This window comes from Leptidea sinapis, chromosome 13 (genome assembly GCF_905404315.1).
Source record: "Leptidea sinapis chromosome 13, ilLepSina1.1, whole genome shotgun sequence".
Classification (NCBI taxonomy): Eukaryota; Metazoa; Arthropoda; class Insecta; order Lepidoptera; family Pieridae; genus Leptidea; species Leptidea sinapis.
In genome coordinates, this window is record NC_066277.1 from 8,952,093 (window position 1) to 8,971,520 (window position 19,428).

At 37.4% G+C, this 19,428-nt stretch overlaps 1 protein-coding gene across 1 annotated transcript; it reads right to left on the bottom strand.

Moving 5' to 3' along the window:
• Window positions 1–1,904: 1,904 nt before the first annotated feature.
• On the bottom strand, window positions 1,905–2,621 carry LOC126967490 (uncharacterized). The gene is made up of 2 exons (XM_050811978.1): window positions 2,603–2,621; window positions 1,905–2,560 (listed from the first exon to the last, which is right to left on the bottom strand). The coding sequence occupies exons 1-2, from the start codon at window positions 2,619–2,621 to the stop codon at window positions 1,905–1,907; spliced, it is 675 nt and encodes a 224-aa protein (XP_050667935.1).
• Between the last annotated feature and the right edge of the window lie 16,807 nt (window positions 2,622–19,428).

The window sequence follows — 19,428 nt, forward strand, 5'->3', positions numbered from 1 at the left end:
GTGAGAGCATACGAGACTTAGGAGCTCAGAAGAAGTCAGCTCACCAGTACATATCTTCTTTAAAGTTACACAGTCCATAGTGCGGCGCTGACATAGCTGAAGAAAGTTATATTCAAGCAACAAATCATTATAGTGGGCTCTAATTCCTTTTACATGATAATTTAATGTGAGTATGTAGCAAATACAAATAATAGTATTTTATTATTACTAAAGGTAAAGGTGTATTAAATTAAATTTTTAGTTATTTGATACTTATCAGTTTTTTAAGTCGGTTTTTTAAACGTATTTTTTACATTTTAGTGTCAGTTATTAATTATAATATATTATAATCAACCTGAATGAGAAAAAGCCGTATACAACAAACAATTATATCATCGAGGTAAACAAAAAATTTCATAAAAAATGTTCAAAAAATTAAAACTACTGGGCCAAACCATGTAAAATTTTTATGGGGCCAAATGGCATCTATTCTGCATCGAACTAAAAATTACGTAAATCGGATAATAAATCCCAGAGTAATCGTATTTTCTTTATGTATGTACAAACATCAATCGAATTGATAACCTCCTCCTTTTTGAAGTAGGTTAAAAATCTGATTGCACTTACACTTACTCGTTATGAAATTTAAGAGGAACATCGTGCAACTTAATAATAGCATAGTGTGGTAGTCATAGGCTCGGTTAGATATTTATTAAAATTTCGAAACGTGCGTACCTCACGTTACCCTACTTCAAGACGGGTAGAGCTGAGAGAGACAGAGAATTGTCTTTCCAATTTAGTTTTGTATGATCACTAGCTTTCAAGTTCCTTATTAAAGTATTTCTAATTAGAATTCTTGCAGATTGTAAAATATTATATACTACAATGAGTTATATACATAAACGGTCCTTATCAGTTGTGTCGTATATGAGTTGTCTTTCGATATTTTCTATTTCACCCGCCTTGTTTGTGGACTCTCATTAGATCCTTCTCTTATTTGGACACTGGACTATATTCTGGACTCTAATATCCCCATTTGAACTACTTCTGCTCTCTACGATTTGTTAATCTTACACGGCTGTCGCGACATATACTTAATTTTATTGCACCTGTTAGCTGTTGGGCAGACGACTGTTGTGTTTATTGTTTAACTTAAGTCTTATGGTAGATAGAAAAAATTAAAGTTGCGCTATTTCTGTAAATGTAATCTTTATTTTATACATCTATTTATTTGGACACACCCAATACATTTTGGACGACTTGTAGCACTTCCAAATTCTAATTCTAAATTCAAACTCTAAATTCTCATAAATCTCAACATATGACACTAAACTTAGATATAACATTTTTAGGGACATACATTCCATACAATGGTGTGTTAGTTGAAAACGTAGCCAGACATAAATTTCAAGAATAAAGTTTCTAGTTTACTGAATTTTAATTTTTTTCGAAAGCCCCTCTTTTGTGGAGGCCCTGAGGCTGTAGCCTGAGGTTGCTCCCCCCAATATCGGCACACATACAATATTAACCTCAATACTATAAAAATTTTTGTAGCTCTTTTTACTCCTGAAAGTAATTAAAACTTAAAAGGGTAGAAGATAATTTTTAATTATGGAGAGCTGTTAGATCATCAGCTTACGTAATATTTACATCCTATTTGTCGTCAGCGAAAATTTAATGTCCGCTGAATTTTAATATCTAAAATAAACCACAGCTATAATATTAACTGTGCATAGTTGTATTTATATATTTTTGTATTTTTTATTCATTTAGTATTATTTGACAATATAGACTTTCAATAAAGATCTTAATTATTAATGATGTACCAATAAATTATGTAAAAAATAAAAGTTTAGTTGAAATAATAATTTATTAAATTAAAGAATGTTATACAATTACTTATTAACTACGGACATTATCTACGTTTAAGAACTTTCCTTCCCTGACGCTGAACTAGATGTCGCTGTAGTTGAAGAAGTGGTCCATGTACTCGGATCTACTACCACATACTGGAAAGGATAAGCGTATGCCTGTGGCCAGAATGGTGTTTGCACCGTAGCAACTTTGTTATCGTCAGTTTTACCAGGTTCCTTATAAGCATTTAAAGTATTTACGATAGTTGACAACATATGCGGGTAAATGTAATGATACGGAGAATACTGTTGAACAGCAGGACTTGCAGCACAAGACCCCTCGGTTTCTTCAGCTGTTGAAGGTGAAAGTGATGATGTAACTATTGGATTCTTCACCAAATCATCTTCTTCTGTTGCTATGGGAAGATTGTAAGTATACTTTACTGTTGGACTGGTCAGCACCGCTCTCTTTTGAGTTGTTACTGATTCTTCCTGCGGTGAAGATAATGATGAAATACTTCCAGTGAAGACAGGCGCTGTATTAGGTAGAGTTTGGGCTGCCGCTGAGAGGAAGTTTATGGGTTGTTCTGAGAGCCATTGCGACTTGATGCCACTGTCTTCTGTTGCTGCTACGAATAAGTCTCCTGTAGTGCCATCACTTGAAGGTTTTACGAATAGACCGTGCACTGGCTGCAAGTTTTCTGGCGTTTCCCATATGACGTTACCAGCTGCATTAGATATAAAATAATATGAGAATAAAATAAACGAACACTTAATGCGAGATTCCATTGTTGCACTGATTCTTGTGGATTAGTTGGTATATCAGTGTTCGATTGTTATATAGTCTTGTAATGAAGTTGAAATCATGTGATTAAAACGAAATCTTTAAGAGATTTTAAAGTTAAAACACGTATATTATTATCGTCACGTTGAGAAGATAAGATTCTGGGCTTAAAGATGTTTTAAATAATAAAATAATTGTAACTAAATAGGAAATAAATATTATTTTTATGATTATTGGTTTCCATACCCAAAAGCGTCAAATACAAGGGCGTAGCGAAAGGCGGGCAGGGGGGAGCCTCTCCCCCCACTCCCAGAAAATGCAGAATTGCTCACAAACTTAACTTAAATATTACAACAAAGTTGATTCCATTGGCAGGCGAAATTTATAAGATTTTACTATGAATGTTCTATATTCTATGAATCTAGATTCGTATTGCATTAGATATATTCTTGGTTTGTCTACGCCTGCCTTAACAAAATCCTAGTTACGCCCTTGGTCAGATAGGATGCTATAAGTATGCTTATATAAGGTAAATTTTGCTGATCCAATCGTCTGTCTGATTGTCGTATGCATGTGTTATATTTAGATAAATATATCGAAATTAAATAAAAGTATAACGAAGTTTTAAATATTACTAAATACTATCTTATACTTACTCAATGAATAATATTTTTAAAGAGAAAACTTATCTATAGATTGAGCCATTTATAATAGAGGATAAACACTTGGGTTAAGGTATTAAGACTAATATATATTTATCCTTTAGACTGCGTTTACATAAAAAATAAACCATATATAAATGAAAATCCGTAACACTAGGGGCCGAGAGATGTGTTGCCAGCCGTTAACATGGAAATATACTTTTCATAGTTACGGTGGGCCTTAGTGATTTTCTATATCATTTCTTCTCCAAAGCTTCCAATTAATAAATGCTTAAACGATGAGTTTTCAGCATCAAACATAAATAAAAAAGGGGCCAAGTGCGAGTCAGACTCGCCCATGAAGGGTTCCGTAGCAGCAAGTAACATAATATAAAAGTTCTTTAATAATAATAATATTTGAGTTGATTGAATGAAAGGTAAATTGCTATTTACGATTTATGACGTATTAAACAACAAACTGCTTACTAGTTCTCGTTCAAACCAAGTTTGCATGGTAATGTACATCATATATTTTTTTAGTTTTTAAAAAAATGATTTCAGAAACCTCAATATCATTATTGAAGACTTATCCATAGACGCATGGGTTTGACAAAAAAAAAATTTTAAGTTTCAGTTCTAAGTATGGGGAACGCCCAAAATTTATTGTTTTTTTTTCTATTTTTGTATGAAAATCTTAATTACAGAATACATCTACTTACCAAGTTTCAACAGTATAGTTCGTATCGTTTCGGAAAGAAGTGGCTTTGACATACGGACGGACAGAAAGACAGACATGACGAATCCATAAGGGTTTCGTTTATTGCCATCTGGCTACGTAACCCTAAATAAAGCGATAACTAGATGAAACAAGTAAATATAAAACATATTTTACAATCATAAAATACATCGCGAATCGATAAAACGCCACGAAAATGTTCATATTTTTCAATATTAAATTATTACTTTTTATACAATACAACGCGGCATATAAAACCTCTTTGTGTTTGGGAGATAATCAGGAGTTTACACTTTGTGGCTGGAAATGTCCACCGACTTGTTTGAACCTTGTTTATTTGTATAGAGAAGAGACGTTCTGCGAAGAGAAGTGGTCATGTTACGTTGGCTGCCAGTGTATGGCGGGATTCATTCTAGATGAATACAGTAAGAACTGTGTACACGTCCAAGATTGCCCTGGTAAGATATATTCAGTGTTATTATCTCTAAGCGGGTTTTTTTCATTGTCCTAGTTAGCCCGAATGCACTCTTATGAGCTAGATAGCATAATAGCAGGGGCGTGCATAAGTTTCCTAGCAAGGTAGGCACTGTAGATCTAACTAGTCGTAGTTAAGCTGTCAGATTGCTTGGTTCAATACAAGTTTGGTTATAAAATAACGGAACCGAATTAAACTAAATTAACACTATATTTATTTAGGGTCATAACGCGGTAGGCGCTGCCTAATTGCCTATTGCATATATGCATATATGCATAGTAGTACATTAGGACATGTTCACACACATTTGGGTACAGCGTTTTAGTAGAATTTGTATCCTTCATAGAATTGCAATAAATAAGCATAATATAGACAAACTGATAACCCTTTTTTGTTGAAACTTGGTAAGTAGATGTATTCTGTGAACCGCATTAAGATTTTCACACAAAAATAAAAAAGACATTTAATTTTGGGGGTTCCCCATACTAAGAAATGAAACCTAAAAATTATTTTTTCATCAAACCCATAATACGTCTGGGGTATTTTTTTAATACGTCATAAATCGTAAACCGCAATTTACCTTTCATTCAATCAACTCAAAACTTACACTATTATTAAAACATCGATCAAAGTTACAATGAACTACAAGAACTATTATATTATGTTACTTGCTGCTACGGAACCCTCCATGGGCGAGTCGGACTCACACATTTTTAAATACTTTTAATACATTTTTCAAATGTGCACGGCGGCCATTTTAGGTTTTTTGTTATTATTCCGACATCAGCTATCATATAATATAAATAAATAAACAAGTGTGTGTGTCAGTTCCTACGCACGGTTGGAGTTTACTCCTCAAGACCGATTGTCTTTGAACAGGTACTAAACAAAATCAAGTCCAATGGAGTCGGTTACAAACAGACATACAGCAGAAACCGATCATTTCATGGGCTGCGTACAAGCGGCAATTGACGTCGTGCTTGCACAGATCCCCTCCGCTGAAATCGTGGTCTTGGGTGATTTCAACGGGCACAATGCCGAATGGCTTGGATCACGTACCACAGACTACGCAGGGCGATCTGTGCATAATTTTGCATTGGCGTATGGTCTGTCCCAATTGGTTGAGTCGCCAACGCGGCTCCCGGATGTGGATAGCCACATGCCGTCCTTATTAGATCTTCTGCTGACTACACATCCCGATGGTTACCAGGTCTTTGACGACGCCCCTCTCGGAACGTCCGACCATTGCCTGGTCAGGAGTGTAGTGCCTATCCGACGCCAACGTCGCAGACCACCAGCGACCCGCCGCGTTTGGCACTACAAGTCAGCAGATTGGGATAGGATGCGTTCCTTTTTTGCATCCTACCCTTGGGGCAAGGTTTGTTTCCCTTCGGATGATCCTAGTGCCTGCGCCGTTGCAGAAGCCGATGTGATACTGCAGGGCATGGATATTTTTATACCAAGCTCTGTAGTACCGATCGGTGGCAGATCACAGCCCTGGTTCGATGCGTCAGTTAAAGCAGCATCTGACTGCAAAAAACAGGCGTATTGAACTTGGGTTGCGGCGCTGAGCACAAAGGATCCGAACTGCAAAGTTCTTAAGAGGAAATATAACCGTGCCTCCAGATTTTTTAAGCGGCAAATCGCCCGTGCGAAGTCTAAGCACGTCGTCAAAATCGGCGAGCAGCTTTCCAGTTACCCGACCGGAACACGCAAGTTCTGGTCGTTGTCGAAAGCTGCTCTTGGTAACTTCAACCAGCCGACCATGCCGCCGTTGCACATGAGGAATGACACCCTGGCCCACACGGCAAAAGAGAAAGCCGAGCTCCTGTGCGCCCTTTTCGCCTCCAACTCGACTCTTGACGACAACGGAAAAACACCGCCGACCATCCCGCGGTGTCAGAGCTCTATGCCTGAAGTACAGTTCAGACAGAAAACTGTTAGGTGAGCTCTGTTTTCGTTGGACGTCAGGAAGTCGAGCGGGCCGGATGGCATTTCTCCAATCGTGCTTAGAACGTGTGCCCCTGAGTTGACGCTGGTGCTAACGCGTTTATTCCGGCACTCTTATTCCAAAGGCGTAGTCCCTGACTCATGGAAGTCAGCCCTTGTCCATCCGATCCAAAAAAAAGGAGACAGTTCGGATTCGGCGAACTACAGGCCTATTGCTATCATCTCCCTGCTCTCCAAAATCATGGAGAGCATAATTAGCCACCAGCTTTTAGTATACCTAGAGGGTCACCAGTTGATCAACGACCGACAGTACGGCTTTCGCCATGGACGGTCGGCAGGTGATCTTCTGGTATACCTAACACATAGATGGGCGGCGGCTATTGAAAGCAAGGGGGAAGGCCTGGCAGTTAGCCTGGATATAGCGAAGGCCTTTGATCGTGTATGGCACAAGGCGCTCCTCTTAAAACTTCCATCATTTGGGCTTCCCGAGAGCTTGTGCAAGTGGACCTCCAGCTTCCTCACTGAGCGTAGCATACAGGTCGTTGTCGACGGATATTGCTCGAACCCGAAGCCCGTGAATGCTGGAGTGCCCCAAGGCTGTGTGCTATCTCCTACGCTGTTTCTTCTGCATATCAATGATATGTTGGACACCTCCAACATGCATTGCTATGCAGATGACAGCACTAGTGATGCCGTATACACGGGCCATGCAGGTCTCTCTCGGGAAATCGTCGACCAGTGCCGGGAGAAACTTGTGTCTTCTATCGAGTCCTCTCTCGAGAAGGTCGCGGAATGGGGTAAATTGAACCTTGTCCAATTTAACCCCCAGAAGACTCAAGTTTGCGCGTTTACCACTAAAAAAACCCCATTTGTCGTATCACCGCTCTTCGAGAACACTTCTCTTAAAGCCGTGCCTAGTATCGGAATACTGGGTCTCGAAATCTCGAGCAATTGCCAATTCCGTGGCCATCTGGAGGGCAAAGCCAAATTGGCTTCGAAGAAGCTGGGCGTCATCAATAGAGCACGGCAATACTTCAAGCCGGCCCACATTCTAGCGCTCTACAAAGCGCAGGTCCGGCAACACATGGAGTATTGCTGTCATCTCTGGTCTGGTGCACCCCAGTATCTGCTGCAACGTAGAGCAGCTTGAATCGTCGGGGACTCAGTGCTCTGTGAACGGCTGGATCACTTGGCGTTGCGTAGAGACGTCGCTTCATTGTGTGTCTTCTACCGCATTTATCACGGGGAGTGTTCCGAAGAGCTGTTTAACCTGATTCCTGCCGCCGAATTTCACCATCGCACGACACGCCACAAGTTAGGATATCATCCCCACCATCTGGATGTGTGGCGGTCCTCCACAGTGCGGTTTTCAAGAAACTTTCTCCCTCGTACTACAAAGCTGTGGAATGAGCTTCCTTGTGCGGTGTTTCCGGGACGATACGAGATGGGTACCTTCAAAAAAAGCGCGTACACCTTCCTTAAAGGCCGGCAACGCTCTTGTGATTCCTCTGATGTTGCAAGAGAATGTGGGCGGCGGTGATCACTTAACATCAGGTGACCCGTACGCTCGTTTGTCCTCCTATTCCATAAAAAAAAAGGTAATTAATTATGTGCATAGCTTATATAAATTTGTATGAACTATATTGATAATTCAATATTTAATAAATACAAAGCACACATGTTTATATATACAATATATGTCATATTAATGTATGAATTGTAACTTACTTAGTACCCACGTGCTTATCAGATTTTCCGGCACTATTATTTACACAACTTTCTTCCATAATTAATAGAATTTTCACTTAACTTTATGAAAGTAGAATAATAAATCAATTTCAATAATATAATAAAGCTTCAAAATACAAGAAAAGAAAATGATGTTTGCTATTCGTATCACTGCAATACAACTAATATAGGGACCGCGCGTCTAGACTGTCACGACAACTGAAAAGTGAAATGTGCGCGAGAAATGATGCGCACCAAAAACGTTACTATCCCATTTGATGAGTAGGTTTTACTCTCCATATATGAAAATGGGCGCCTTATATGAAAATCGATTCTTAAGGAGTAAACTCAAATAAAACAATTTTTTTTAAAGAATACTTGTTCTGTGTTTTACTAACAATACCGAATCCAAAAGTACTTTTGTCTGTTTCTCAATTTGTCTGTTTCTCTGTCTATCTGTATCCGGGCAATACGCAATAACTACTGAATGGAATTCACTGTCATTTTAAATGAATACTAGCTGACCCAGCCGACGTTGTATTGCCATATAAAGTAATAAAAAAAAATTTGGAGTGTAAAAAGTAGATGCAACCGATTCTCAGACCTACCAAATTTATCATACTACAATTATTGTAAGTATTGATCCATTGCCATCTTGCAACCCTATAGCGGATTTGTGGATGGAACAGAATAATATAAAAATCGCGATACAAAAATAAGGGTTGATCGTAGAGGGTTGAAAATTTAAGGATGTTTGTATTTTTAATGTTGTATCATAAAAACAAAAAATTACGTCCAAAAAAATAAAAAATAAATTTAGGGACCACCCTTAACACTTAGGGGGATGAAAAATAGATAGTAGCCAATTCTCAGACCTACTGAATACGCTGCATATTAATTATGGCATAGTATTTTTACTGCTTTATAGCGTCTATGTGGACAATGTTGGGGCAGCAGATAGTAAGAGATAAATACAGTCCTCTGACAGACAGACGGACGGACGGACAGTGGAATCTTATCCATAGAGATCCCTTTTCGGTATGGAATCCTAAAAAACATATATTATTGTATTAATTTTACAGCTGATGTTGTGTGGTGCGTGACAAACTACGTCTTACACTCGCGATACGTCCGTAACTTTGTATCAGTGTGCGTGTGTTGCTGAAAATAGAGGTTAACAGTTCACCTCTATGTTCTTTGACGTGTTTAAAGCTGTCACAGTATGTCTAGACCAGATGTGTTCACTGATCTAGGCTGATAAATTATCTAAGCAATTAATATTATATAATAACTAGCTGACTCAGCAAACGTTGTATTGCCGATATTAAAATCGCGATACAAAAGTAACTGTTGATCGTAGATGGATGAAAATTTGAAGTTGTATGTATTTTATTCAATGCTGACTCATAACCAAATAAATTTAAAAAAAATGTCAAAAATATTTGGCGTGGACCACCCTTAACATTTAGGGGGATGAAAAATAGATGTTGTCCGATTCTCAGATCTACACCCAATATGCACTCAAAATTTCATGAGAATTGATGAAGCCGTTTCGAAGGAGTTTACTGACGGAAAGAACTACAAACACCGCGACATGAGAATTTTATGTATTAGATAAAATACGCCCACAACGCAAGGCATAACATAATATCTCATATGCCATCATTCTGCCGAGCTTATGCGTATTTCCGGCTGCTGTGTAGTTTAAATTTACTTTATTCTTATTATTTTTATTTATTTATTTATATTTTCAAGGTCCACTAACACAGAATACACATGTCAATTCATAAAATTGTAACACAAACTCCAAAAATCGTGTTCCTGCAATTACAGTCGAACACATCATGCACATCAATTTAGTTCATCTAATATATAAAATTCTCATGTCGCGGTGTTTGTAGTTAAACTCCTTCATTCGATCGGCTTGACCGATTCTCATGAAATTTTGAGTGCATATTGGGTAGGTCTGAGAATCGGACAACATCTATTTTTCATCCCCCTAAATGTTAAGGGTGGTCCACGCCAATTTATTTTTTTTTGATATTTTTTTAAATTTGTTTGATTATGAGTCAGCATTAAAAAAAAAACAAATTCAAATTTTCACCCAACTACGATTAACAGTTTCTTTTGTATCGCGATTTTAATATCGGCAATACAACGTTTGTAGTCCTATAACGCTAACATGTCAAAACAATATAAAAAGATAAATCCCTTAAATCATTACAAGCTACTATTATATATATTAAGTATTTATTTCATGATAATTTTAATTTAAGCATTATTTTATTTTGATCTACGTAGCTTGCCTGCAAATAAAATCTAATATATATAAATTAGGATGACACGTTGTTTGTCCGCGATGGACTCCTAAACTAATGAACAGATTTTAATTGGGATTAATTCATGGAGTGCAGTTTGGTCCAACTTGAGAGATAGGATAGTGTTTATTTCGATTTGGGACCCATAATTATTTTTATTTTCAATATTAGTTTTGTATGGACATAATTTCTATGAGAGAATTTATTGACGCACGGTTTGACAGTTCTGCTGTGAAACAATTTCATTATAACAACAGGGAGCATTTTTACGAAATAATTCTTGATGTTTGAAATATTATTGGCAATCTCTTTTTTTTAAGTATTTTTTTTATCATTATCTACAGAACAACGTCTGTCGAGGCAGCTAGTGTTATATAATTTATTATTTTACACTTTCTCGGAACGTGCTTTCGTATTGATATAAAACAAATGTTCGGAAACTGTGTCATTTGAAGCGTGCAAATATGCAGGTGGAGAAGTTTTATGAATATATACAGTTCCAACGTGTTCTATATTGTAATTTTGTTTGGCTGTTAAACCTTTTTGAGCAAAAGCGATACCAGACAGTTACAAGTTACTTACAAAGTATGAGACACACTTAAATCGTTTTCAAACAAGCGATAAATTCACAATATTTTCCGCAAAATTACAGCTTTTTTCATCATTGAAATTGAAAAGAAACTACATTTTGACAGAAAGAACATAAAAGAGAAATATCTAGAAACAAAAGACATTTTTTTTTTGAAATTTAACTTTTTCAACTAAAACTTTTAAGGCGCTACTACTACGGCTACAATTAAACGTATTTTGGTTTCTCCGTCCATTAATAGGACAGCCAAAGGGTTCGAGCCCATACAGCCATATTCGTCAATATTCAATATTAATTCGTCACATGTGGTAGGTATTTGATTATCCAACCTCTTTTTTTTGTCATGGAAAAACTAGGAGCGTTTAGTGAGTGTGACCTAGTTTTAAGTGATCACCACCGCCCACATTTTATTACAACACCAGAGGAATCACGGGAGCGTTGCCGGCCTTTAAGGAAGGTGTACGCGCTTTCTTTGAAGGTACCCATGTCGTATCATCCCAGAAACACCGCACAAGGAAGTTCATCCCACACCTTCAATTTCTTATTTTCAAATATTTTGCTAGATGAGTGAAAATTTAAAAAACAGGCCCCTTTGCACAGGATGCCGGCTAGATTATGGGTACCACAATTGCGCCTATTTCTGCATTATTGTGTTTCGGTCTGAAAAGTGACGTAGCTAGTGAAATTAATGAGTTAATTTTCAGAGAATCTAGAGACATCAGGTGAATCTAAATGCGTCTGATTATCCCCGGATGCCAAGAGGCGATCCAGGTCAGACGAGAGTTGGTTAGGGGGATCAGTGATGACGTTTCTGGGCCTCCTGACTTGATGACTTGAAAAAGGGGGGGGGGGGGCGGTATAATCCGCTGCCTCCTTAATCAGGGGACTGGGGTGATTGTCTGAGGACTTAAAAAAAGTTTCAGAGAAGCACTTTAAGTGTTGTTGGATGGTGGGGAGGGATGTGAATATCGTTGGTATACGGTGAGAGCACTGAGCCCTATGGTACCCCAGCCGTGAGCAGGCGAGCGGAGGAGAGGTCACCTTCGTGTCTGAAACGAAAGGTACGGTTGTGGAGATAAGAAGCCACTATGCGGACTAATCGGGATAGCGTCGATGGAGGATGAGGTCAGTCGGCTGAACTCAATGCCTCTCACCGACGATCCCATTCCAACTACTACAGAGGAGGTTAAATCCATTATCCGTGGATTAAAACCTCGCAAAACTCCAGGAGCCGACGGTATTTCCAACCTGGCGCTCAAACACTTCCACGAACAAGTGATCCTCTTTCTTGTCCTCCTCTACAATGCCTGCCTCGACCACTGCTTCTTTCCAACCGCTTGGAAAGAGGCCATAATTATAGGGATTCCTAAACCAGGAAAACCCCTCAATATCCCCTCCAACCATCGCCCCATCAGCCTCCTCAAGGCTATGGGGAAAGTCTTTGAACGTGTCGTTCTGATCCGTATGAGAAAGCATCTATTTCCAACGGACGGTCCTCCTTTAATAATGCCCCAACAATTCGGCTTTCGTGCTCAACACTCTTGTACCCAACAAGTCCACCGCATTGTAGAGTACATCTACAGCGGGTTCTATCCGAAACGTAAGAAGACAATCGCTGTCTTCTTCGACGTCGCCAAGGCTTTTGACAAAGTGTGGCACGAAGGTCTAATTCATAAACTCCACTCTCTAGGCTTCCCATCCCGAAAGTTTATTTAACTTTGACTGTGACTTATACTCATCTGCTCGTCTCGTCCCTAATTGTCATAAAAAAATATTTGTTCTCTTTAATTACACTAGATTTTTAAGCACATCAACTTACCAACTACATTTGAATGTAAAATAATAATAATAAATGGCTAATTATCATTATTACTAAGTCGGGCCAGATATCGTCTTTTTGTTACTCTAGTATCATATTATTTATGTAGTTTTTTCATTGACTAACGCGAGTGTTACACATTAATATATAAAATACTTTTTGAAGGATTAAAACGCTTGTAATTGTATTCCCCTGAAAACGAGCAAATGTCAGTTTTAATAAATAAATTAAGCAAAAGTGTAAAAGCGTAACTTTAGCGGAAATACTTTATGGGTAAAAAAGACACATAAAATTACACACATTTTAATCCTTTAAAGTATTTTATTTAAATATTATTTATGATTCTTGAATAACATTAAAATGTTCAATAAAACAGCGCATGTTTCTTTCATATAATGCAGCTTGACGTCAATTCAAACAAACTACAAAATCAGCTATTCAACTATAAGAAGTAGGTCGTTTCTATGCAATAATAACTATGAAATTCATTTTTAGTAATAGGCTAGATTTTAATGAAATATTGAGTTGTAAATTTAACTTTATGAATGTTTTCCACAAATGTACCTAGGTAACACTGAAAATGTTTCTAAAGTTAAAAACGGGTTAATGTAGAATGTTGCCAATAATTTTATTGTTTTTCAATCTCCGTTCCTCCCTACACATCGTCGCATTCGATGGAACCACTGAGAAAAGCAGTGGGCCCATTCTTCCTTAGGGGTCTCTTCTATGGCATTTTCGTACGCTTTCACCGCATCCTCAGGGCTCGTAAATCGAATACCTCGAATTTTATCTTTAGTTCTTGGGAATAAATAAAAGTAGCAGGGCACCAGGTCTGGACTCCGCCATACGGATGACTCGTTATCTCGACACCTGCCATAGTCAAATATTCAACAGTCCGTTTTGCGGAGTGCGCTGAAGCATTGTCGTGGTAAAGGAGGATCCTGCTTTGAGGGCGCTGTTGTCGAATTTTTTCCAAGACAACAGGCAAACAGCGATTGACATACCAGTCTGCAGTAACTGTCCTTCCATCTTCTAGCACAACTGTCGCCAAATGACCTTTTCGACCAAAGGATGAGGCAATCATCTTTTTTCCTTGACTTCTTACTTTCTTTACCTTAGTTGGCCGATCCTCGAAAGGAAACACTCACTGAGCTGATTGTCACTGCCTAGGACCTAAAGAATCAGAATCCTAAATAAACATTTTAACTGTTGCCTCTTTTTTATCATTTATTTCAGAAACACAATTACATATCAATATATACGTACCATTCTGTCAAATACACAGCAGTTTGTCGGCAGTAATTCTCGTGTTTCGGATATTATATTATAAATATTTGTCTCCGAACCAATAACATGTTTTTGTGTGTGACAATTTAATAGTCCCTACCAATATTGTTAAATAGCAAGAAAACTAAATACATTAAATTTACCGTACCAAATGTCAAAAATGTAAATGCAAATGTTTTGTTAAACGGAGAGGTGATAGAACCGGTGGAAGAAAAAGATTAGACAATTAACTGACATAGATACGGCGCGGCGATTAGTTATTTCCATAGTATTATGTTCTATGGTATATTGCCATGGGGCAACGCTGCCGATATTAATACAATATTTGTGCTGCAGAAGAGGGCTATTCGCGCTATTTATAACTTAGGTCCTAAAGAATCATTGAGAGCAAAATTCAAAGAAATTAACATCTTGACTGTTGCTTCTCAATATATTCTTGATAATGTAATGTATGTTCATAGGCACATAAGTGAATTTGCCAGAAACTGTCATAACCATAATGTTAACACCAGGAACAGACATAAACTGATGATGCCTACAACTCGGCTAAGTCGAGTTAGTAAGTCTTTTGTGGGGCGCTGTATATGCTTTTACAACAAGATCCCAGAAAATGTTCAAAACAAAAGTATTACGTTATTCAAAAGAATTGTTAAAAGCGTTTGTGTGGTAAAGGTTACTATAACATAAATGACTTTTTTAATGATACCACAGATTGGGAATGGAGTGACCGCCCTCAGGCTATTAAATAATAAGTTTAATTGTACAATATTACTTTATAAACATATTTATTTGATGAAAAAAAAAGCCTGCTGAGTTTGTTGCGCCCATTCTTCTCAGGTCTGAGGCATTCATTTTGGAATGGGTGGTAGTTTCTTGACTTTCAATAAGTGATGTCACATCCTATTTTAAATAAAAATATTTGAATTTGAATATTTCCTATATTTACTTATTATGGACATTGTGCTAAGTTAAATTTTTCGCAATATGTTCAAAAGATTTTTTGTTATGCAATTCGACAATTGTGACGCTATATGGGTAGTTAATTCAATAATTAATGTGGGTATTACCCATTGCATGGTACGCATACCGTTATAATAACTTATTTTAGGTACCACTAGCTTCTTTTTGTTAGATATTCGAGTTTAGAAGGTATGCACTCTCCTCACTACGAATTTTTATATTTTGTTTTTTGTATTTCTGTTCAATAAAAGCTTCAATGTTCTCATCTCACCGTAACTAATCGGCCGGATGTACAAAACATTATTGCTCACTGATGAGTTCTCCATCTCAATACATATTGACACACTTTTTACACAAATTATCTTGCCCCAACTTAAGCATATATAGCCCGTGTTATGGGTTACAAGACAATGATATATTTAATACAATATACTTACTTAAACATACATATATTCATATAAACATACTTAAATACATTTAAACATCCATGACTCGGAAACAAACATCTATATTCATCATATAAATGCTTGCATCTACCGGGATTCGAACCCGGGACCTCTAGCTTAGTAGGTAGGATCGCTAGCCACTCGGCTATACAGGTTGTCTATTAATATTGTCTATATATTTATATTCTATATTATTCATAAGGTTATGTATGTAACTCACCACTTTACCGAATTTTGTGTTGTTTTGTGAACCCATCTAAAGAAGTAGTGTAAGTCTTTTTGGAGCGAGGTATATATTTTTACAACAGATTCTTTTGAGGTATATTATTCTTATAAAAACTATATAAAAATTACTTGACTCTAACGTTATGAATTCAGCATTACATTCTCCGTGTTTTCATATAGCTGGATAACAATTTTCAACCTAATCTATATACACCCTAAAAACCATAAAACATAACAAATTGTTTATATAAACAATTTGTTATGTTTTTAAAACGATAACCCTCACTTCTGGGATTAATAACACAAATAAAACTTAAAATTTTATGAACGATGCGGGAATCCAACCCGCGGCCTCTCGCGTTCCGTGCGAGCGCTATTTCCAACTGAGGCAACCGTTCGAGTGACGTATCGTCATAAAATCTTGTATGCTTTGTTCAACTCTCAGGTTGTGGCTTCATCTACAGGATCTACTTTACGTTTTCAGTTTCATTTGTGTAATCTATTTGTAGAACGAAGACGGCCTTGGAAATTTTACTCCGCAGCAACCATAATATAGGTACACACTCCCATAATATAGTTGGAAAGGTCTTGAGGAGAACAGCTTAAAATCGTTGTGTCAGGATCATAAGCTATTCAGGTGTAAACATTTCCCATAGAGTTCCATTGAAAATGAGGTTTCTTCACACGTGTATGTCTCCTAACAAGGGACGAGGGGGGTCTTCACTTCAAATCAGTAATATCCTTTCTTCATGAATGAAATCAATGCTACTCACACCTAAAGACAAAATTTCTCTATTTATTTAGGTGGTACTTTACTATGGCTTTCGGTTTCAATCACAGGTTCTTTGCCCCGTCGGAATTTGTTTCTTAAAGACTAAAGTTGACTAAAGAACGACCCTCCTCCCTGCTTTGCCCGAATTGAATTTGAGTAGAAAATGATCAGTGTGTGTATTCCTTGTGATTGACTTATAATTTTGCTTTAATTTATTGGGTTTTTACGCTCGGCACAGCAAGCATTTATTTTCATTTCATCTAGTACTTATATGAAACAAATGTATTTAACAGTGAACTCATTATTAGAACTAATGACTATCTAAGCCAAACTTAAAATAGTCTATAATTATTTTGCTTTAAGAATATCTCACATGTGTCACTGGGTTAATGTACCTAGTTTCCTATAAAATATAATCATAATTATATATAACTTATAAGAAACATTTCTTCATATAAGTTTTGCAATTTTGCAATGATGCATTTTACCTACCTACATACGTATTCTGAAAAGTGTTTGCGTAAACATGTATAAATACTGTACTGATTAAGCGAACAAGTTCATATCGTTAATTCAATTATGAAGGTTGTGTCGATTTGTGTTTTCGCGATCGCAGCCCTGGCGTCATCTGCGCCAGCTGCCAAAGTAAAACTAGACCCTGAGTATTTACAAGAACTTAACCAACAAATAGAAGAATATTTGAGGGAAAAACGTTCGAAGTTTGGCCATGTGTATTATTCATCGTGTGGATCCGGTTCTTCTCCAATACCAGCTTATACCCCGTACCAGTATAACTATCAGGGCTTTACCAGTCCGTCTGTGAACACCTACCGACCTTTTCCTACTTACGGCCACGTTGGGTATTACAGATCAGGTGACGAGAATAATAACAGAGAGATTATGAACTATTCCGATTTGGAACAAGGTGTAGACAATTCAGCTAGAGCTGTGGATACTGTCGCGGCCCCAACCAATTCCTTGAACTTACCAACGGCAAACGTAGCTGGTATAGGACAGTTGGTGACACCAAACAGCGCGCAATATCCAGGAGTTTATGGAGTGTTCCCGAATGCAAACCCCGCTGGTTGCAACGTCCCCCTACTCTTTAGCTGTGCCCCAACTATAATCCCCGGAAGATTTGTCAAGAATAGCCCCCAAATGCCCTACCCTAGTGGATTCCCCTACCCTATGGATTTTAACGGCTACAGGTCTATAGATGAAATACGAGATATTCAAGACCCTCTCTCCAACTTTCAGCAAGACTTAAACATGCAAGAAGTTGCGGCCAGTACCAATGACGAGACCATTGCAAAACATCAGTGAATACCAGTATTTTAGGTTATAGAGTATATTATGTAACTAATTTTGTAATAACTATTATGTATAAATTTTTTAATGTTACATCGAATTTGTTTTCTTTAATTCCCTATTATAAGACTAACAAAAACTTCTTGTGTGACTATTAGCTAATATATTAGTTTCATTAATTCCATTTACCAAATTTAAATTTGAACTTTTAATTCGAACATAAAAGGAAGCATATTTTTTAAGTTTAACGCTTGTTCTTCAGAACTTTCCTTTTTCTATTTTATCACAATGTTTATTTGAAGCTGAATCAGGGAATATCTAGTTGAGACACAAAAAAAATTATGCTAGTTCTATTTTTATATAGAAATCAATGCAACAATTAAATTTTTCTTTCGAAAACACTCGTAATCGGTAGCTCGCATTCACCGATTATAAAAATCCCGAATTATGATGAGCAATCAGTTTACCAGTGGGAGGTCGTCCTTTGCACAGGATGTCGGCTAGGTTATGGGTACCACAACGGCGTCTATTTCTGCCGTGTTAATGTGTTAGCATTATTGTGTCTCGGTCTTAAGGGCGGCGTAGCTAGTGAAATTACTGGGCAAAGGAGACTTAATATCATATGTCTCGAGGAGACGAGCGCAATTGTGGTGCAGATTAGATTTTTTGGAATTTTCAAGAATCCTGTGTGGTACTACATTGTAATGGGCAGGGCGTATCATTTACCATCAGATGAACATCCTGCTCGTCTCGTCCCTTATAGTCATAAAGAAAATCAACTTGAATTAATATTTGTTTAATACACTTTATATTTAATTATACGTATTCATTACTATAGGTTCATACTTTTTTGCCCTCAAAAACATAAGATTCCTGAATGGAATAATGTTATGTTTTTTTGTGGAATAGGAGGGAGGGACAAATGAGTGTACACAGGATACCTAAGTGGTCACCGCCGCTGAGGTTCTTTTGTAACACCAGAGGAATCACAGGACCATCGCCAGCATTTTAGAAAGGTGTACGTGCTTTTTTTGAAGGTGTCCATGTTGTCCTGGAAACACCGCACAAGAAAGCTCGTTCCAAGGCTTGGTTGTACGTGGTCGAAAGTTCCTTTCAAACCGAACTGTAGAGAAACGCCACACATCCAGATGGTGGGAATGATATCCTAATTTGTGGCCTGTCGTGTGAAGGTGGAATTCAGCGCCAGGAATCAGGTCAAACAGCTCTTCGGAAGACTCTCCGTGATAAATGCGGTAGAAGACACACAATGCCGCAACGTATCAACGCCACTCTAAGTGATCTACCCGTTCACAGAGCACTGGGTCCCCGAAAATTTGAATTAGAACAGTATTACTGAATCTTATACTATCAGCTGATATGCTCGCGTTTGCTGTTCTTTCCCTTTTCGGTTCAACATGTATATGCGAATAAACTTTTTCAAACATGAACATTATCAAGAGCTAATTATGAAGTCGTCTTATTGATGAGATCTTGGAATCATGCTTACTTTACATTAAAAACAACAACATACAAACCTGACTTTCTCATACTTTCCTAG